A 22,513-nucleotide genomic window follows, 5' to 3' on the forward strand; every position below is an offset into this window, starting at 1 on the left:
CATCTTCTAGGTAGCCAGTTTTCTTTATAACTGTGCTAGTCCTCGATTTGTAAAGATTTTTCACGCTTAACACCTACCCACCTGTCAGTCATGTCTCTGTATTTGTATTGAGACAAGGTCATCCTGTGTGGCTCAACTTAACTTTGCATGTGTACAGTCTTTCCACCTCTCCCTCCTGAGGTGCTGAGATTACAGGCGTGTACCATCATTCCTGGCTTATTTTATTTTTAAAAGTTCTACGTGGTTCCCTTTTAGTAATATTGAGTCATTCTTTTCGCCTCATGTTTGTGTTCATTTAAAAATCTGTAGCTGTTCTGTATGATGTACTTGGCCACCTCGATGTCTGAACTTTGGGGGGGTGGCTTCTAATGTTGCTTGGTTCCTGTTGTCTCACAATGGCTACATCCTTGTTTGATGATGATCGGCTGTAAACTATCTGACTCCTCTCGTGAGGGTCGCAGGTCTAACTTGGGAGTGCATTGTGTCAGTCTTGGCTGGAGGCAGAGCTGAAACCCTTCTTAAGTTGCCTATTGGGCTCCTGGCCCCGGGTTTACTGCCCTCCTCTGGTGTGGCTTTCGGTAGCACTGCCTCCAGCTCTTACGAGTCTGCTCAGTTCCTAGCTTGAGGTTTGTTGCTTTTGGAGGGAGAGGGTAGCTATAAATGTTTCCCTCTATCTATGAGTGGACAAAACATTAAAAAAAATTTTTTTAAATCTGTAATCTGCCAGACCTGAGGGCACACACCTTAATCCCAGAATTTGGGAGGCAGAGATAGGTGGGTCTCTGTGAGTTCATGGGCATCCTGGTCTGGTCTACATAGTGAGTTCTAAGCTAGCTAGGACAGCAATAGCGAGACCCTGTCTCAGAACGCCTCCCCCACACTGACAGAGTTCTTCAATATCTAGTAAATCCTTTATTTTAATATATAACTATGATAGTTTTAGTTTGTATTAGAAACAAATTATAAAATAGAATTTCTCTGTAAAAAATTTCATATTAAAACAAGTTTAAAATTAAGCTGTGTTAAGTCATTCTATAGAGAAATATTAAGTAACTTACACACATGTTGAGTTTGTTACAGTTGACCCTCCTGACCTATAGTGATGTAACAGGTAAACAGAGCCGCGATGATCGCATAGCGTGCAACCTGCCTCAGTGATGTGGGCACGGTGCTCCAAGCTTACAGAGAAGGGGTCAGATGTACACTCTGCAATGGGATGCTGAGGAATTGCTTCCTGAGCTGAGTGGGACTGGTGGGCACTATGGTGAAGACTGCTAAGTGTGCCCTGGAGTGGGAATATACTAGGCCTTAGCTGCAGGGACAGCGTGCTGTTGGGGTGCTAAAGAGAGGATGTTGAGTGGATTTAATGAGTGAGATACTGATCAGAGGATACTGAGGTGAAGGTGAGCGCCACTTAGATTGCTTGTTGTATTAGTTCAGAGGAGGAGAGCTGGTGTGTGCCTTTGGCATGGAGTTCCTGTTTTGTTTGTTTTTTATTTTTAGGGAAATGGTGTAGGTATATTGGATCAGTATGCAAGGAGAGTGGGGAGTCAGTGTTGACCTATATTTTTTATTTCCTTCACATTTTTAGTTTGGATAACCATTTGGCATTTAGAATGATTAGTTAATAGTATACAGAGAGAGGAAAGAACTTGGCTTCTTTTGAGAGTTTTTATTGGAGGAAAAAAACATGTTTGTTTTTGAGCTTCCTGAATTTGAGGGCCTTATGAGACATTTTGCTTAAGATCTAGTAGCAATTAACATGGAGGCTCTAGAAGTTGAGAGATGTGGCCCATCCTGGAGGGATTTGGAACTCTTCAGCCTTGGAGATTTGGATTACAGTGTTTCCAATAGTAGTACCACCTGAGCTAGCTTAAATGGTGCATAGATAAACATCTGAAAGGTTTTAATAGCAATTTAATGTGTGGAAAAGCTTGTATACTAAACCTGTGATGTCATGGATGTTATTGTTCAGACTAATTAAACCCATGAAAGGGAAATATTAAGTAAAAATTCATACAATAAATGGAGGTGGCAAAGGCCGTGGTGAAGCTCTGCTAGTGATGAAAAGTGCAGGAAGTGTGTTTTGAGCCACAGCGTGGTGGGTAAGGTCACTCAGAGAGAGAGAGTAAGGGTGAGAAGAGAAGAGAGCTGACATTTGGGTGGCGGGAATGGAGGCAAGCCCATGAAGGAGACTGAGGAAGAGCAGCCAGAAGAGTAGGAGGAGAGCCAGAAGAGGGGCTTTGCAGTCCATGTGACGCGTTCTCAGGAGGAGGAAGTGGCCCACAGTGTCAAGTAAGTTGTAAGCTCAGAAGTGCTCTTCAGACTTAGCAATGAAGGCAGACTATTCAGCCAGAATCACCAGAAACAGGAGATTTAAAAACTGGCCTCCAGTGTTAGTAATAGTTATCATTTACTGTGTTTCTTAGCGTGCCCGGTACCTTGAACGTGCTGTACGTGTCCTAGCTGGCTGGGCAGGACGGTGGTATGTGAAGAACGGAAGCACAGCAAAGCTAAGTAATCTGCCCAGGATCACACACCCAGGCAGTGGGAGCTCAGGCTTCCAGCCCAGTACCCTGGGCTCAGAGTCCGTGCTTTAACCGTTTTGCCACATTGCCCCTGTAGCTAAACAAAATGGAACATAGAAACACACACCAGCATTGTAATCACAGCGCAGTTGTTGCTGTGTGTGGTGTCATGAGGTCTGCCAGGCTTGAGTGACTAGCATCATGTTACAGTGGCTGGAGTGTGCCAGTTGTATTGTAAGCTACACCAATGGTGAGGTTTTTTGGGGGGGGGGTTGTGACAGTTCTTGTCTCTTTCTGTAAAAGCCCTCGGTGCAGTGTGTGCCATGTAGTGTGAGTAGTCGGCGAGGAAGCCTGCTTCACTTTTGACTTTGTTAGGTTTTCACACATCAAACTGAGCTTACCGTTTGCCTGCAGATACAGGTGTGTGTCCTAAGGACTGGTGGTCTACTTAGGAGTGAACCTGACCTAACAACAGTAGGCTTTGAAGGGATAGAGCAGGGCATTAATGGTAGCACTGGTGATGGAGCTAGAGTTTTCGTAATGTGCTCTGGGAAAAAAAATCCTCATTGTTGAACTTTTTTTTAGGGAAAAAGCCTAAAACTTGAGACTAGTTTTCCTCTTCCTCCACTTCCCTTTTGATAACGGGAAGAGGTGTTGTCTCCTTGCCGTCGAGCAGCACAGGCTGTGTGGAGCGAGTAGCAAGCGGGGTGCTTAGGGTGCAGCCGTGGAGAGCCGCTCCAGCCTGGCCCCTCAGCCCTAGACAGAGGCTTCCTGAGAGATGGACAGGAACTAGGAGCATGTGAGCAGCTAACAGGAGTGCTTCTGGGTAGAGTCAGGATGGCTGAGAACATAGCCGTTTGTATGCTGTGAGAGGGTGTATGTTGTGATACACCATGGAGCAGGTAGGGAAATACACAGCAGGAGAATGCAGGTCTTAAGTGTACGTTCAGCAAACACTTTTGTGAAGGCGTAGCTTGCTAGGCACACACAGAGTAGGATGCCCTGAGCCATCTTCTTCTACCCGTGAGAGACACGTAACCCTTACATTCAGAGGAGAGCTGGCGAATATGTGAGCCTAAAGAAGAGAAATAGATTAAGCTGTTTGAGAAAAGTCTGGGGAGGTGAGAACCTCACAGACACCAGTGTTCCGACTGGACTTCTTTCCTTAGGATGTAGGCCCCAAACGTGTTTCCAGTGTGCTGTAGGGAAGTGCTGCTGTTCCGACACCTCAGGTGGTGTGGCTGCTGACTTGAATGTCGCTGTCTCCTTAGGACTGACTGTGCAGCATGGACGACCTTGCTGAGGGAGGCCTCAGCTTGGCAGATGATGTCTTACTGGAGGATTACCCTTACGAGGAGGACTGTGTCTGTGTTCCTGACTTTACCACAGACGACTATGTCCGAGTGACCCAGCTCTACTATGACGGCGTGGTGAGTGGGCTTGCTAACTCTGCTTTAGAGCTGCTTTTGTGGCATAGGTACTGACAGCACCATGCTTCTGAAGAGATGATGCTGAAGGGAAGGGATGTGAGGCCAGAGCATGGTGAGCAGTAGTTACTGTGATGGAGATGAGCCAAGCTCCTGAGGAAGAGCTGTAGGAGCAGACTCAGAGCAAGCCCGGTGAGAAGGCCCAAGGTGATTTCAGGAACCACAAGTCGTGCACACTTTAAAATTTACCAGATAAAAATCAGAATAATTTTCTTCTTTTAGGGTATGCAATATAAAGATTATGCCCAAAGTGAGAAAAATTTAGGTGAGTATATTACTACTTTAATGCTGATTTGTCAAGGGAGGTCTATCTGTCCAGTCACAGCAACATATAAATTTATCATTAAAATGTATTTTAGCTTGATTTGGTGATACAGGTCTGTAATCCCAGCACTTGGGGAGGAGGCTGAGGCAGGAGAATTGGAAGTTCAGGGCCAGCTTTGGTCAGATGCTGAGACGCTTGTCTCAGACTAGAGCCTGTAATTTTTTTAAGCCAGAACTCAGCCAATACTTAAATTTTCTTAATATCTAAAAGTTTGAATTTTGTTTTGTTTTCTTTTTATTTTTTTCAAGACAGGGTCTCTCTGTGTAGCCTTGGCTGTCCTGGACTCAATTTGTAGACCAGGCTGGCCTCGAACTCACAGAGACCCACCTGCCTCTGCCTCCCGAGTGCTGGGATTACAGGCGTGCGCCACCATGCCCGGCTCTTTATGCAGTTACACTTGAAGTTGTTACTAAATTCTTTTTGTAACCACAGAAGTAAAGAATGCACCTTATAGATTACAGTAGTATAGAAAATATATAGCAAAGACCCACCCCCCCTCCTTTTTTTTCCCTTTGAGACAAGGTTTCTCTGTGTAACAGCCCTGGCTGTCCTGGACTTGCTTTGTAGACCAGGCTGGCCTCGAACTCACAGAGATCCACCTGCCTCTGCCTCCCGAGTGCTGGGATCACAGGTGTGCGCCACCACGCCCAGTTTAGGTTGAATATTTTAATCCTTCAATTTTTGCCTTTTTATACCTATTGAAACCCCATTAATGGTATTGATTCATTTAAAAGTAGTAATTAAAATTTTTTAAATTTAATTAAGAATATGACATCTGCAATATATGGTGCAGTAAGCCACTCTCCATCCTGCAAGAGTACTGTGACACCATTAAGCTGTACATCTTCTGGCCACTTCTCTTCCGACATCAACACAGTTCTGTCATATCAAGATTGCATCCCTGTGTAGAAGCCACGTGAGTTTCTACGTCATAACAATTCCTTAACAACTGTGGTAGCTTGTTGTACAGCACTGAGGAATACTAAGAGGCCTGCACCTCTTTGTTGAATGCTGTTTAATTTTATGTTTGTTTAATCAGAGAAGAAAAGCAAATACTTGGGATTTGAGTGTAACTGAGTAATTACAACATTTTAATGAATTCCCTGAATAACAATAGATTGTAAGCTTAAAGATACGTTGTCTGGTTTTCTTATTGAACACCTGTAAAGAGAAAGACCTTTCTACATAGTTGAAGTAGAGCTATAAGTATAAAGTTCATATAAGTGTAACGTTCAGTGAATCATTACGTTTGGGTTCCCAATCTCTACAAATCTTGACTTTCAGCCGTTCTCGAGCTGCTGAGATAAGTTTGAAGAAATTACAACATCTTGAGTTGATGGAGGACATTGTGGATTTGGCAAAGAAAGTTGCAGTAAGTGCTGGAACAAGTTTCCCATTGAATGCGAATGAACAGGAATCAGAGAGATGGCTCCATGGGTAGAGTGTTCGCTGTGTGGGCTGGGGGGTCCCGCAAGGCCAGCACTGTGGTGAAGACAGGAGCATCGCTAGGATTTGCTGCCCACCAGCCCAGCTGGGGTGGGAGACTGTCCCAGAGGTGGAAAGTGGTAGAGAACAGGTCATCAGATGTCCTCCTCTGAGCTCTACATGTGTGCATACATACACACGTAGGTGTGTGCTCCAGCACACACATGTTCATGTATCATACATGCACTGCGCTGTGCCCCCCTCCATCCCACACACAAAAGAAGAAAAGAGACAAGCAAACAAACAAGATTGTACGTGGACGGTGTTTGTCCTATAGTTCCAGTCCATAGCAGTCAGCAGACAGTGCATCCAGGGGCACGCTCAGTGCTGAAACTATAAGTAAGGCTAGCTGTTCCGTGCATCACACTGGGGTGGTGGGGCGGGCATCATAATTGAAAGCGAGTCCTGCTGTATCAGAGTGTTGGGCTATTTTGATGTAAAACGCCACCACTGAGAACTTGAGGGGGTGGTTTGTACTACACTGCGGATCTTGCATGTGGTTTTTTTTTTTTTTTTTTTCTTGTTTCAGTATTTGGTACTGTTCTCGTCAGTATTTGGTACTGTTCTCGTTGAAGCTTACATTTGGTAAAGGTGTCTCTTTTCCAGTAAGATCACTTGTAAACACACAGATGATGCATATACCTTTATTAAAAGTCTGGGTGTAATGAATTTCAGAAACCTGAATATGTACAAGTTACACAGTACAATTTTATCTAGAGCTGTATGGAAGACTATTTCTGAATTGCGATGTTAAAGGGACAAATTAATTCTGTCAGTGCTTATGGCAAATACATTGCTGTGTACGCAGATAGTGTAGTCAGACATCACTTAGTGATGGGCACGCATTGTGAGGACTGGGTCACCAGCTAGTTTCCCTGTCGTATGAATCTCATAGATTGTATTTAACCCTGAGCAAGATGTTGCTGGCCAGTGTCTCAGTGTAAAGGAGAGACAGGGTAAACATGGCAGGGTGACATGCTGCCCGTACACTGTGGCATGCTGTTCCTTGTAATATCTCTTCATCAGTAGAGACTTCTTTAAAATACTGTAAGAAATGTATTGTAGTAAGTACCCAGCCTGTGGCAGGGCTGCTTATCATGTGATTGTGCACGCTATCCCTGCAGTAGTGCAGTATGCGTTACTTAGGCATGAGCACAGAGAGTGAGTTGGAGAATTACCGTAGCTGGACTGTGATGTAGGTGATTAGGGTTCAGGTTTGTTATAGTCTTGGGGGACCTCCGTCCTGTCTGTGGTTCTTGTTAATTGTCACTGTGCCGCTCAGGACTTTCCTAAAATGTAGGAAGATGGCCGCGTGGAGAAAGTGCTTGCTGTGCAAGAGTGAGTCCTGAGGTTAGATCTTCAGTGCTCATGTAACGCTGGGCAGCCGTGCCTGTGTTCTGAGCAGAGACTGGGTTATCTGAGCGGGCTGGCCAGCCGGAACAGGGAGCGGAGACCTCCCGTCCATATGTAAGGTGGAGAGTGTCGGTCGTAGACTTCTGGCCTCCACACGCATACATATGCCCAGACGCTTGTGGACTCCACACACATACATGTGCACAGACGCTTGTGGACTCCACACACATACATGTGCACAGACGCTTGTGGACTCCACACACATACAACCCCACCCAATAACCAGAAAGAAAAAAGAATTCGAATAAAATTGACAGGATAAGGAAAAATGTGTGGTTCTTGTTCTTTTTTTTTTATTTTGCAGAATGATTCATTCCTTATTGAAGGCTTATTGAGAATTGGTTTTAAAATAGAAAATGTAAGTGTTACATATGAAACCCCAGCACACTCACTGCAGATGCCAGTCTCACTGCATGTCTCTCAGATAACGACTCCGTGTGCCCAACCTTTTACTTGTAGTATTTGCTAACACCAGTTTCTGTATATTATATAATCTTATTTTATAGATTTGCCTCATTTTAAAAATCATTTGTAGTATAGTTTTAAGCCTTTTACAAGTTATTCATTTGTCTACCATATATTCCTCCAACAAAATTAAGTCCTTGGTGTGAGGTTTTTTGTTTGTTTGTTTGTTTGTTTTATAAATGCTAGGTAATGTTCAGGTGCAAAGATAAGTCTATTTGCAATCTTACCAGAGACATGAATGTCTGTGTATTTCCCTCAAGCCAGATACCAACATTGGCAACTCAGCTGTTTATTTAGATTCTTAAAAGCAAAATGGAATAAAATAAAAGACTGCTCCTGGGACTCCTGATGAGCACTGTTGCCTTGCTCGCCCTTTTGCCCAGCATAGGCTTTTGTCAGTCTTCATGACAGGACATGTGCCCAGTTCTGAGCCTTGGTCTGCACCTCTACACCTTGTGGTCTGGATAGATCCCAGCCTGTCCTCATGCACCTCTGTGTTTCTGTGCTCTCCTGCTACCTCAGCAGCCCAGGCTTATAGACCTCAACTTCCATGTCTGTAATCCTTGCAGAAACATTCTGTAAGAGTGGCCTGAGGCCTCCTGAAGATGCCTTTGAGTCCACAGTGCCTGTTCTTACCTCGTATTTTGGAGTCCAGCTGTTTGCCACTGCATGACAAAGCCATGAGTATAAGTGTATGAAATGTGTATTAGTGGTCTGAAATTCTGTAGAAGGCAAATTCATAATGCCACATAATTTAGGATTAATGCTCATATACCCTCATTTCTCTTTTGAAACAGAAAATCTTGGCAATGGAAGAAGCTTTAAATTGGATAAAATACACAGGCGATGTAACAATTCTACCTAAATTAGGATCAGTTGACAGTTGCTGGCCCATGCTAAGTATTTTCTTTACCGAGTGTAAGTATAAGTGCTTTAAAAGTTAAGTCTTGGTTAAAGAAATGTTATTCGGGAAGGTGTGCATAGACGATACCTGACTTACCTTAGGAAGGCTAAACAGTGTTTTTCTTCTGGTATCATGTCCAAGTAAGATACTTTAACATTGCAGTTTGTTCTCTATCTCCTTTGTGGCATTACCCTCTTAAAGCTGCTGCTTAGTGGATGCCATGTGATTATATACTCCAAAGAAAGAACGCACGGCTGGGTCCTCGTGCATTGTCGTTACTATGTGAAAGGACAGAGCCTACCATGGTTTTCATTTTCCTGATGCATCTGTTCTTTGATGTGAGATGGAACTGCCTTCTATACTTGTGCTTTTAAAAATGTTGCCGGGCGTGGTGGCGCATGCCTTTAATCCCCGCACTCGGGAGGCAGAGGCAGGTGGATCACTGTGAGTTCGAGGCCAGCCTGGTCTACAAAACGAGTCCAGGACAGCCAAGACTACACAGAGAAGAAACGCTGTCTCAAAATAACAAACGAAATATTATACTTCAAAGCATTTGACTATTAGCGGTGTTTTTATTATATAGTTAAGTCTTAGGACAGAAAATCTTGGCCCTATAGTACATGATGATGAGAAACATGTTACCTCCACTGAGAAGGAAGCGTGCCTGCTTTGTCTGTTTTAGATGCTGTAAGTAATAGAGACAGAACCTTCTGGTAGGGTTGTTAGACACTGAGGTGCATTAATGTCCAGAGAGTAGAGTTTTGTTTTCATTGCTGTTTCAAAAACCTGTAAGCACAGTGAAGGAGCAGAGACGCACCAGTGTGGGCTCACTCCTGATTCTCCCTCCTGCTCTGCAGGGCGGCGGCCACAGTTGTCTTGTTTGGGGGCGATACGTCAGAAGTTCAGGGCTTAGATCAGTGGTTCTCAGCCTGTGGGTCGCGACCCTCTGGGTAGAATGACTTTCCCAGGGCTTGCATAAGACCATCTGCATATCAGATGTTTACATTATGATTCATAACAGCAGAATTATAGTTATGAGGTAGCAGGAAAATAGCTTTGCAGTTGGGGTCACCACTCCATGTGGAACTGTATCAAGGGTTACAGCGTTAGGAAGGTGAGAACCCCGGGGTAGATGATTTTCCTCAGCCTTGTGAGCCCTACAACCTAGGGGAGGACTCACTCACGTTGTCCTCTGAAGTCACAACACAGGCTTTTGCTTTTGCTCGTTTGTTTTGATTAAGCTTAGCTGTGTCCCTTGCCACTCTTTGGTCACCGTCCTAGATCTTGCTCAAATCTTTAATGCTAGGTAGTTCTTTAACCACAGAAATCAATGATGGGTTAGATAGAAGCTTAATTATAATTTTCGTGACAGTGTTTCTCTGTGTAGCCTTGGCCATCCTGGACTCACTTTGTAGACCAGGCTGTCCTTGAACTAACAGAGCTCTGCCTGCCTCTGCCTCCGAGTGCTGAGATTAAAGGCGTGCACCACTGTGCCTGGCTCTAAATGCAGGATCTTAAATGTGTTAGGTAATAACTGAATTATTGAACTATATCCTCGGCCCCAAGTTTTTATTCTTTAAATATTTAATATTTATGAAAGATTACAAAAATATAAGCTGGGCGTGGTGGCGCACGCCTTTAATCTCAGCACTCAGGAGGCAGAGACAGGTGGATTGCTGTGAGTTCAAGGACAGCCTGGTCTACAAAGTGAGTCCGGGACAGCTAAGGCTACACAGAGAAACCCTGTCCCCCCCCCAAAAAAAACCCATAAAAAAATATGAACTATTTAAAACGTTTAATAATAAAATGAACATAATAGATTTGCCTATTTAAGCCAAGTATTGATAATAGAATATTTAAATTTAAAACTAAAATTCTTTTCACTTTCTCCAAATACAAATTTCAGATAAGTACCATATTACTAAAGTTGTAACTGAAAATTGCAACTTGCTTGAAGAATTTAGAAGACACAGTTGTATGCAGTGCGTAAAGGTAAGAATATTTACTGTTAATATATTACACTAATAATTAAGGCTTTGGAAAAATAAAATACTGGGACTACTAAAGTAACCTGCTTAAGGGAAAATGTTAAGGAATTTTGATTTAGAATTTAAAAAAAAGAAATACTATCTTAATCTAATGATTTAAATATTAGATTTTTTTCAACTAGGCATGTACTGCCTTGAAGAAATACGATTTTCTTTGGTAATAGCTTTAGTGATATATAGACTGTGCGCCACAGGTCACTCAGAGGAAGTACCGACTCGTAGCTCAGTTTTAGAGATAATACTTAGGAGGTGTTTAATGTTCTATAGGATTTTGTAATTAAAACCACTGATAGTAATTTTCATTAATTAAAAGATATGAGTATCTGAAGTAAAAATTCAGTTGTACATGTAGCATTTTTCATGCACATTTTTGCTAACCTGCTACATTGTTGTTAGCAGTTAGTCAGCATTGCCTGTGAGCTAATGATTTCTGTGTATATAGTGACATTCCAAGGACTGTTGGATAATACTAGACTTTCTCTTTCTCTTTCTTTTTTTTTTTAATTTTTAGTTTTTTATTCGAGACAGAGTTTCTCTGTGTAGCTTTGGCTGTCCTGGACTCACTCTGTAGACCAGCCTGGCCTCGAACTCACAGAGATCTGCCTGCCTTTGCTTCCCTGAGTGCTGGGGTCACAGACATGTGCCACCGCACTCAGCAATACTACATTTTCTTTTCTTTTCTTTTTTTATTTTTTTTTTTTAATACTACATTTATAATAACCCAATGCTAGAATTTCACCATGCATCTTACATTTTATTTTTTATTTCTGGTTTTTCAAGATAGGGTTTCTCTGTGTGGCCCTGGCTGTACTGGAACTTTCTCTGTAGACCAGCCTGGCCTTGAGCTAACAAAAATCCGCCTTCAAGTGCTGGGATTAAAGACGTGTGCCACCACCGCCTGGCCTCCCAGATATTTTTCATCTGGGCAGGATTGAATCTACAGATACAGGCGCCATGGTTAGGGTTTCCTTAGTAATTGAGTGTATCGAGATACTGGAGATTCCATTCCTACTTTCTGCACTGATAGCAGGGGTGAAGTGCACGCCGCCTGGGGTCGGGCTCCTGCTGGTCTCTGCAGGTAACTGATGGCTCTCCTTTTACTTTGGTTCCTCAGCAAGGAGAACTAATGAAAATGAGAGGAAATGAAGAGTTTTCCAAACAAAGATTTGAAATAGCTGTCATCTATTACACCAGAGCCATTGAGTATAGGTAAGAGCAAAGTAGAAAAATAAAAACCCTTTTTATGTGGCGGATTAAGTTAGAACCTTAGCAGAAGTAGTAGCAGGTGAATTAAGGACTGTCTTCCATTTGCAGAGTAGGCTTTCTCCTCTGCGGGGATCAGTGGCAGTGCCGGCAGCCCGCACACCTGAGAGTTCACTCCATCATCCTGTTAGCTGACTCTAGGGAGCGGGCTAGCTTCTCACGCTGAAGATGTTACCCGTCAGCAAGCTTTGCTTTCTTGGGGGCCACTTTTAAGGGCGGTAGTTGTGGTTGCTGAGCTTCATAGCCTCCTTCTGGGGAGTCTTGTTCTGTTTTCACTACTCGTCTGAGCTGGGCAACCTGATATTTTGGCATATTTTAGGGGTGCTCTATAGACTGCCCCCTCTCTTACCTTGTTCTTCACAGGGTTGAGGGGATCCAGTGGGATGTCGCACCTAACACTGCTGCCCTCTACTCTGTGAAGGAAAGAACAAAGGGAAAAATTGTTTTTGACCACACAGAGTCAGACTATGAAAAATAACAAAATCTACCTGTTACTAGTATTACATGATGCAAGGTTTTTTTGTCTTCAGTCTTTGTTAGAGTGCCCCAGTGTGACGTCCACGAGCGCTCTTGTCATCAGCGGGGACAGACTTTGTAGTCAGTTAGCTCTCATAGGAGTCCTGTGAAATACATACATAAGTGATCTATTTTCATTCCTGTGAACAAGAGATCAAGAATGTTAAAAACCTCAATTTCAGTCAGTTAGGACTCTAAACCCTGGACTCTTTCTGTTCTGTCATATAGTTGTAAAGTTTTAAGAAGATTTTTTTTTTTAATGTTTTATGTTTTCAATGTGATTTTTGTTTCAGATCTAATGTGTTTTACTAACTAAATGTTACTTCTTTTTAAGACCTGAGAACCATCTTCTTTATGGTAACCGAGCTCTCTGTTTTCTTCGTATGGGACAGTTTAGGTAAGTTGGCTAATTACTAATTACTGAATTATTATACCTAATACCTATTTTAGGAAACGTTCATCTGTCTTGCTGGTATGCAAGGAAACCCCTGAATAGTTCTTTGTATGAAATAGTTAAATGGGTAAAAAGGAGGTTTTATTTGTAATGACTGTGGGAGAATGGTAACACATGTCACACATGTCATACAAGTCTCCAGCACCCTTAATGCTATGTTGTCTTCCACATTTACCCTTGGACAGCTGCACAGCTGGTGAGTGGTGATGCTGAGATTTAAACACAGACTGTGCTGATGATACCAACGCTGTAATGTAACATCTTCTGTCCTTCGCTCTCTCTAACCTGCACAGTGTACCTTCGCTGTTTATTTTGTCTTGTTACATAAAACTAAATAAATACCTTCACAAGTGAAAGAATGCACAGAAAATTAATGATATTCATGGAATAGAATCATAACTAATTTAGTTCCTTATGTTGAATTTGAACTTTGCTTTTATTTATGAGTTGAGAAAGACTTCTGTGATTTTTGTTGCCCTTTATTTTAAAAATTTTAGTATATAAATTATAAATGTTAATATTAAGCAATATAGATTGATGTATTCAATTATGCCTTGCCTTATTGTAAGAGAGTGGGTCCAAAAATACATCCTTGCAGAGAAAAATATTCAAAACACATCAAACTGGAAAACCCAGTTAGAACCTGGCACCCTCAGGGCAAGGCTGCCTGTCCTAAGGTCTGGCATAGATAGTAGTTAGAACTCACTTTTGCCTGTGACTTTCTGTTGCCTAAAATAAAGAAGGAAAACTTGAAAAGTCACGAAAGTCTCATTATTCACAAAGAAACGTTGGTAGCGATTGCTTGGTTGGAGGTGGTTTCTTCACACTTTACCTTAGAAAGTGTTTACGTGGATCAGTAGTAATGTGAGTTAAGTGATGGAGAAAGACTCCAGAGATGAGGGGGAAAACTCTGGAGAAACGCAGTGTGTGGCTTCACAAAGTGTTCCTGTGGGGTCTGGAAAGCTGAGAAGTCCTGTGCCAGCTGTTCTTCAGCAGAGCACTTCCCCGGGGCATGGGCGAGTGGGAGTGGGGGGCGGTGTAGTGTCTTCCAAGTTTGCAGCTTTAAAAAGTAACATTCATTGTGTTTCTCTTTTATTATAAACAGAATACATTCTCATGGTAGAAAATTTGGAAAATACAAGAGTATAAAAAGAAGAAAATAAATATCACCAGTAATCCAACCACCTTGGAAAATACCGCTGTATTAACGTTATGCAGCTGTTAGACGGCTTAAGCCGTGGATATCCGAGGCTGTCTAGACTAGAGGAATGGATGGGCTTGACAGTCTTCCATCAATACCACTGCTCTCAACTGGTTCTGACAAGAAATGAGCTACAAATGTCTAGGCCATTGTTTCTGGCTAGGGCCAGAGTTAACAGATACCTACTGTGTGATGGTGAATCTGTGTGTGTTCAAGATCAGATAAATAGGTTTCCGGCTTGGCTAGCCTCTCCTGAAAACTGGGGTATCTTGCCAAGCAGAGGGTCGTCTACTCTCCAGCTCTGAGAGCTGAGGGGCAAACCAGGCTGATTCTGCTTTTATGAGAGATAGACACATGAGGAGAATCTTCCTAAACCCAGCTGCAACAGGAGGTGACAGTAGAAACAGCCTCCAGATAGCATGAGCTGAAGGCTAAGAGTAGAGCAGTGGCCCCCTGCCCCTCACTGATGTTCTAGTGTGCAGCTGAGCACATGTGAGGACACAGGCAGGCTAGTGGACGGCCGAGTCCCTGGTTCTCACCAGGCGGCCACCGGCATGTATCTGATGCTCCTCCAGCATACAGAACGGTGCCACACCAGTGTCCTGATGCCGCCTACCTTCTCACGTGTGCTAATAGGATTTTGCATATTGTAATGTAGGGATGAGGTTTCTTTACCTCCTGATGCAGTGATTACACGATGTGACACAGGAACATGTGCCACTCAGTGAGATGTGCCCGGATACAGGAGTAATCTTGCTCTGAGAAGAACTTTTTACAGCTGAATTACCAAGGTTGACGCGTTGTGAGATTCTCATACCACATGGATGCCAGCTAGACCCGTCCTGGGAGTCTGGCTGGTCAGCTGCAGGGACGGTTGGAGATGAAGCACCCACCCACTGAGCCTGGGAGACAGAGTTGTTCCCAGTGGGTCACCAGGCCAGACTTCCTACTTGTTACAAAGCAGGAATTGAACTGTAGAAGAACTGAAATGAAAAGTGATTAAAGGCTTGAATGAATGCTAAAATGTACTAATGGTTATAAAATACTTTAATTCTAAAATATTAGAAAATGAAAACTTTCAGTTAAAAAAATGACTTTGACAAGATTACACTCTAAAAAGATAAAAATACGGTGACTTATGACAGGCTCTGTCCCGTGTTCTTCATGCATATTTGTTCCTAAAGACCTTTACAACCATGCCAGGTAGTTGCTGCTGTCTCTTTGAGATGAGAGAACGGAGGCGCATGAGGCCCAGCAGTGTCCAGGGCGCTTACATGGGTGCGATGCAGCCAGAAGTTGGGCCCACTTTACCTGCATGTAGTCTGTTGTTAGCCATGGACTGGTGACAGTAGGGTGCAATGGGAATTGTGAACGTTGGTAAAATTTTAAGACAGATGATCCAAACAGTCACAAATTTATGAGGACCTGCTTATCCTTAACAGCATGCAGATAAAAACTACAAGTTTCTCTTTCATACCCATCAGATTGGCAAAAGCTTAAAAACTTCGTAATATCACGTATTTGAGGATGTGGAGCAAAGGAAACTTTCCTACTCGGCTGGAGAAAGTGTAAACTGGTCCAGTCACTGTGGAGAGCAGTCTGAGAAGGCGAAGAGATGTACAGTCTGCAGTCCACGTCTAGGGTCATCCCTCCCCAACTGTCAGATGTGTGTCCAAGAAGACATGTGCGAGCTCATGTAGTGTTGTTTGTAAAGACGTGCAAACAGCATAACTGTCGGTCAGCAGGGGAATGGATAAATGAATTATGGTATATTCATACAAAGATGTTCTAAATAGCACTTAAAATGAGTGCAATGTTGAGTGTCAAGCAAGTTGCAGAATGATTTGTACAGTGTGATGCCATTTATATACTGTTTAAAGACATACAAAACAATGTATGTATGCATATTAATATGAAATATGAATTTCAAGACTTTAAAAAAATGTGTGGGCATGTTATAAACCAAACAAGTGGCTATCTCTGGGGAGAGAAGGAGGGGAAGGGCTTGGGGATGGGAGCGTTGGTACACAGTGCGTGTCAACTCTAATTTTCTGATAAGTTGGTACATGAGTGTTCATGTTATATTCTCTGAATTGTGTGCACTTAAAATAGTTGACAAGAAGTAAAACAAGTATGACTTAAACTGTACATAGGAGGGAAAAAAGCAATGAAAAGAGAGAACCATCCTCCTGTTATGATTAGTGGCAAGGAAGAAAGCCAGAGATGGAGGAGAATGGGCTGGGAAACCGATGCTCCACCCTGGAGTGATCAAGGACTTTGTGGTGGTTATAACTGGAATAAACTCACTCAGAGAGGCCTTTGAGAGGACAAGAGTCAGGCCCAGAGCATGTGCTCCCCTCCTGGGCCGGATGGTGGGCTTGTGAGGAAGAGAGCTGGGGGTCGCTGCTGCTGCTGCTGTTGCTACTGCTTCTTGTGCTTGGAACCCTTGAGTCTGAGGAGGTGTTTTATGAACCCCAGCACTCCTGGCGTAGATGAGATTCTTCATTGTTACATGTTATAGAAGCACACTTTTCAATACAGTGTGTAACCATTGGCCATTAGTAGGATGGTTGTAACTGAAGTAGCCAGAAACTTCCAGTTCTTTGCATATGAAAAGGAATCACGACATGCCTAATTTAGCTGGTTACAAAAGCTTACGTAATGTACGTGGGTCAATCTCGTCTACTCTGTCTAGTTCATTTTTGTAGAGCTTGTGTTTGGGGAATTAGAATTCTTCTGGGGGTATAATGAGCATTCCTAGGGGGAGTGCTATTAGAGATGGGGACATGCATACCTGAGTATCGAATCTGCTTTGAGTAATCCTCACCATTTTGATATTCACCTACCTATCATGCAGTATTCTTTTCCATCGCACTCCAGATGTGATTTGTCTATCAGAGAGACTAAGTCCTGTTGACTTCTTTTCTGAATTTCTGAGATCAGAGGTATAGCGACTTAACCATGCGTCTGTGAGAATTTCCTCCTGAGAGAGTAAGTGTGTGACACACACACACAGACTGACAGAGTGTGTGAGTATGTATGTGCATGTGCGCCTGAGAATTTACTCTTGAGGGAGTGAGTGTGTGACACACACACACACAGACTGGCAGTGTGTGAGTATGTATGTGCATGTGAGTCAGAGAATTTCCTCTTGAGAGAGTAAGTGTGTGACACATACACACAGACTGACAATATGTGAGTGTGCATGTTCGTCTGCAAGAATTTTCTCCTGAGGGAATGTGTGACACACACACACACAGACTGAGAATGTGTGAGTGTGTATGTGCGTCTGTGAGAATTTTCTCCTGAGGGAGTGAGTGTGTGACAGACGCACACACACAGATTGACAGAGTGTGTGAGTGTGTATGTGCATATGAGTCCGTGAGAATTTCCTCCTGAGGGAGTGAGTGTGTGACACACACACAGACTGACGGAGTGTATGAGTGTGCGTGTGCATCTGAGAATTTCCTCCTGAGGGAGTGAGTGTGTGACAGACACACATACACAGACAGTGTGTGAGTGTGTATGTGCATGTGAGTCTGTGAGAATTTCCTCCTGGGGGAGTGAGTGTGTGACACAAACACACAGTCTGACAGAGAATATGTATGTGCATATGAGTCTGAGAATTTCCTCCTGGGGGAGTGAGTGTGACACATATACACAGACTGACAGAGTGTGTGAGTGTATATGTGCATGTGAGTCTGTGAGAATTTCCTCCTGAGGGAGTGAGTGTGTGACATACACAGCCTGACAATGTGTGAGTGTGCATGTGCGTCTTGAGAATTTTCTCCTGAGTGTGTGTGTATGTGCATCTGAGAATTTCCTCCTGAGGGAGTGTGTGACACACACAGACTGAGAGTGTGTGAGTGTGCACGTGCGTCTGTGCACTTCTGCGAGGGCCCACAGGGTTTAGTTCTTATATGTGCTGTTTGAGTTATTCCTCTCAGTTCTCTTAATCACATAGTCTGTTTTTACTTAGAAGCCTTAAATTTGCTCTGGACGAGAACATAATTGCCAGTCTTGGGAAGTGCACTCCCATTTCAAGAGACTTGGTTTTATTTTCCACGTAGGCGTGTTTTGTTACATTTGTGTATGTGCACCACATGCACGCAGAGCCCGTGGAGGCCAGAAGCAGCATCTGGTCTCTAGGGACTGAGTACAAGACAGTTGTGAGCTGCCTCGCAAATTCTGGGGACTGAACCCAGGTCCTCTGCAAGAGCAGCAGATTCTCTTAACCACTCTGTTACCTCTCCAACCCCACACCCCCTTTTTTAAAGTAGAAGACTTAAGTATACATGATAAAATTTTGAGCTGAAAAGTATCTACTGACAGTTCTTGTGTGGGTATTTATTTCCTATTCTCTTCAGATCCTGTTCATGTTGAACCAAGTGGATTTTTATTTTTATAAATCAGAATATAGGCAATTTCAGCAGGACACAGTGGCATGAGTCTGTAGTCCCAGGGAGGCAGAGGCAGGTGGACTGCTGTGAGTTCAAGGCCAGCCTGGTCTACAAAGTGAGTCCAGGACAGCCAGGGCTACACAGAGAAATCCTGTCTCAAAAAAAAAAAAAAAAAAAAAAAAAAAAAAAAAAAAAAAAAAGGCAATTTGAGTTGATTGATGAGACACACCTTTTAAAAACCACGAGTGGAAACACATACTGTGTCGCACATACTGTGGTAAGCTTTGCTTTTTTATGTGTAAGTGTTAGAACTTGCATATCTGTTTGTATCAAGATCTTGTTCTTGTTTGTGGGCAACATTCTGTTGGCGGGATTCGCTGATGGCCCATCGGTTGTATTAACATAGTTTGAATAGGCCACCTGAGTTAATCTATGGACTACTTATAATTACAGCTCGTTAGGATATAGACTATTTTCGCTTAATTAAATACAGGTTTTTAACGACTTTTATATTCAGTAGGTACTAGTATCTGTAGGATAAATTCATGATAAGCTTCGTTTGCTCTGTTAGATGAAGGAACATTCTGCTCTGTTGATGGTTGTCAGTCCACTGTGTATTTGAAGGTAGCTCAGTGAATTCCGTTTGTAGTAACAGTAACATTAAGCTGCTTGGGAAAGAGTTAACTGTTTCTTTGTTAGTCTAGTTGGACCTTGAAATTAATGGCTGATAACACTAGTGGGGGAAGATCCTTGACAGCCAGCAGAGTTCTTGAACACTCCACGTGCACATCCATGTTGTAGTTCGAGAGTGTCAGTAAATAATGTCTCTCTCCATGCCCTGTCCAGAGGCAGTTAAGACACAAGTGTGGGGCATAGGCTACTGGTGACCAAATGCCGCCTGCCTCACTGATGCAGACGCTGGGCCTGAGGTCTTAATTTGATTGCTAAATGGTTTGTTTCCGATTCACGCACAGTCACAGGCAGAACCAGGCAGCCATGGCCCATGAACTTTAAGCCTATAAGAAAAGGTAATCTGATGTTCTGCCTGTGTTTTAAGGTCCCAGAATCAGAAATACAAAACAAAACAAAACAAAAACCCAATATTATATCTGAAGTGTTAGATTGAGGTGCGTCTGGGGGAAATAAACATGCTTTTGTGGTAACTATAGTAAGTTGGAACACTTGAGCTAAAACGTGGTCATCAATGGTTAATAGCAGTTGATGTTTCAAGTCTTCCCACTGTCACAGATTTGTACTGCACAATGTCAACCCCACTCTCCTGACTGAGAGTCCTGGGTTGTCACCTACATTGTTCATGCTCCAGTCGTCAGATCCGACCGTGTGGAAATCTAGTTTCACTTACATTCACACACTACCAAATGGGTTATTTATAGCAGATGCTGTTAGAACAATTGGTACACTGTTGTGGTATCACAATATTAACACCATTCATGCCGACTCAACAGATACCACCAGCATTCTAGTTACAGCTGACTGCAGGAATGGGCACAGATAGACATAGTCCTGTGTTGTAGCCAGTGGCCAGCCGTGTGGAGGCTGGAGTTGGAAGTGGTGTGGTGGTGTCTTCATGGAACTGATGGTGTGCCACTTGACCTGACGTACAGAAATGGCCATATGTGGTTAGGGTCTATCTAGACTTCGCAAGTTACATTAGGCTCTTGGCCACTGAGAGGGTAGTAAGATGCTAATTTCCGATGAACTGAGGCTGCTCCTGAAGGCTGGTAGTACCTTTCAACAGCTTGCTCTGGTTACAGAAAACCGCTGTAGAGGGGCTGCATCAAGACTGCTGGAGGACTCCAGGCTGGAGGAAGGTAGCTAGAGTACACACAGACACGTGGGAAGGTTTAGGATATTTAGAGGCGAAGTTGACAGAAATGGCCCGTGCTTTAGTGCTGGGATATGAGGAAGGACACATTGGCTTGTGTTCTTAGCGGATTCTTGGATTTTGGGCCCACTTATTAGCAGTGGAGACTCATTGGAAAAAGAGTAGATTTATAGGAGGTAGACACTGACACTCTGTCTGTTTATGTATCTTGAGCTATAGATACATGCATGCACACAAGCATGAAAATACACCGAATGAACACACACATACACGGAGTGGAAATGTCTGGGAAACATCCAGATTGGAATATTGTATGGAGGTGAAACTAAAAAGAGTAGATGGCATGTTTGGGACGGATGTCCAGGAAGAGAGAATTGGAGATGTAGTTGATACTGCTTAAGAAGATAGGTTTCACTCTTGCCTGAACACTGGAATTCTTTGACTCCCAGGCGCTGGTCTAACTGGTAGAGGGTAGAGCTTGCAGAGCGGACTCTTAGACGCGCCCGCAGGAGTTGATATCAGCGTGTACACAAGACTGAAACAACCTTGCAGTCTTCTACCAGAGCGCAGGCTAAGAGAAAAGAGGAGCCACGTTGAACCTCGATATCTCACAGAGAAGGGGGAAACCTTGTCTAGAAAGGCAGGAAGAGATGGTTTTATGGAAAGAAGTAAGAAAAGACAGCAGTGTGTGGCTGCCAACACATGTGAATGAGTTTGGACTTAGTAATATGAACTTCTTTCAGTAATTAGGGGAGCTGTTGGTAGAAGGCTTGGAGCAGAAGGTTGGTGTGAGCTGTTAACTGTGAGGAACTAGAGACAACAGGTGTAGACAGTTTCCAGAGGTGCTTGGAGGAAGGGACTTGACACCTGTGACAAATTGAACTGGCTTAAATGGTGATGAAATGCAATGCCCAGGCCCCTGAAGATGGTGGCTGTAGGGTGTATGTGCTGGCCTCAGCACTGTCATCTGGGGCCTAGGTTTTCAGCCTGAATGGCTTTGGTGAGAAAGCAGCCGTCCTACCCCTATGGTGGTAGGGTGACTAGTGACTGCTGTAGGCCAAGTATCACATTCTCCAGCAGAAGAAAAACCCAGCTATTTCTTGTGATCTTTTAAAAAGTAGTACATATCCTAGGAAACATATTATCACAAGGGTGTAGACAGAATCTTCTTCACAAGTCATACAACTTGAAAACAGCACCCAAATCACAGCAGAGCCCAAGCAACTCCGTGTTCTTTCAGTCACTGCCCATCTCTCTTCCAGACCAGTCTTTGCCCAGACTTCCACTGGGTAGTTTTGTCTTTATGCAGTGTAAATGGGATTGTGGACTGTGGCTCTTCTGTGTTTGGCCCTCAGCAGTGTTCTGGGGTGGCCCAGGTTGTAAAGTATTAACTGACTGCATGAATACACCGTAGGTTAGCCATTGTGTCATCGATGGTAAGCTTCTAGTATTTGGCTGTTAGTGGTATCAGGTTCTGTGGAGTGTGCGTTCAAGGACAGGGCTTGCCTGTGTTCTGCTGTAGTTCATAGCTGCCCTGTGATGGCATCGTTCCCGTCTGCTCGGGATAGGAGAGCTCCAGCCCATGTCCTCGCTAGCACTTCATTTGCTTGCCTCACTTCACAGACATGATGGCTGTGGAGGCTGCACACCTAGGATTAGTCTGCATTTGTAAGTGTTTCTCATGTTTGTGACTGTTTGCATGTGCTCTTATGAAATACTGGATGTCTGTCTCTATGGCACGTTCATAGTCTTGTTGTGAGTCACTGAGTAGCTTGCCCTTTCAGTACTTCCGGTTTTTTTTTTTTCTTGTTACCAAAAGCTGCTACCTTAAAAAAAAAAAAAAAAGATTTATTTATTTATTTATTATGTATACAGTGCTCTGCCTGAATGTACGCCTGCCCACCAGAAGTGGGCACTAGATCACATTCTAGATGGTTGTGAGCCACTACCATGTGGTTGCTGGGAATTGAGCTCAGGACCTCTGGAAGAGCAGACAGTGCTCTTAACCTCTGAGCCGTCTCTCCAGCCCCACTGTTACTTCTAGGAATAATGAAATGGTTCAGTGGGTCTAGACCACCCAGCTGAAGATCTGGATTTAATCTCCAGATTGCACGTGGTAGAAGGCAAGAACTCCGTCCTCTAAGTTGTTCTCTGACCTCTACACTTGACCTCCCTTCT

General features: G+C 43.5%; 1 protein-coding gene across 1 annotated transcript in view; it reads left to right on the forward strand.

Moving 5' to 3' along the window:
* The first annotated feature begins 3,805 nt into the window (after nt 1-3,805).
* Ttc3 (tetratricopeptide repeat domain 3) overlaps nt 3,806-22,513 on the forward strand; it is an 88,394-nt gene continuing 69,686 nt past the window's right edge. The window contains exons 1-9 of the mRNA XM_051150282.1: nt 3,806-3,958; nt 4,238-4,280; nt 5,106-5,256; nt 5,625-5,712; nt 7,543-7,596; nt 8,501-8,621; nt 10,514-10,599; nt 11,770-11,864; nt 12,769-12,831. Coding sequence (XP_051006239.1) covers nt 3,815-3,958; nt 4,238-4,280; nt 5,106-5,256; nt 5,625-5,712; nt 7,543-7,596; nt 8,501-8,621; nt 10,514-10,599; nt 11,770-11,864; nt 12,769-12,831 — 845 coding nt within the window. The 5' untranslated portion in view covers nt 3,806-3,814. The remainder of the gene's footprint in view (nt 3,959-4,237; nt 4,281-5,105; nt 5,257-5,624; nt 5,713-7,542; nt 7,597-8,500; nt 8,622-10,513; nt 10,600-11,769; nt 11,865-12,768; nt 12,832-22,513) is intronic.

Source organism: Acomys russatus, chromosome 8, assembly GCF_903995435.1.
Source record: "Acomys russatus chromosome 8, mAcoRus1.1, whole genome shotgun sequence".
NCBI lineage: Eukaryota > Metazoa > Chordata > Mammalia > Rodentia > Muridae > Acomys > Acomys russatus.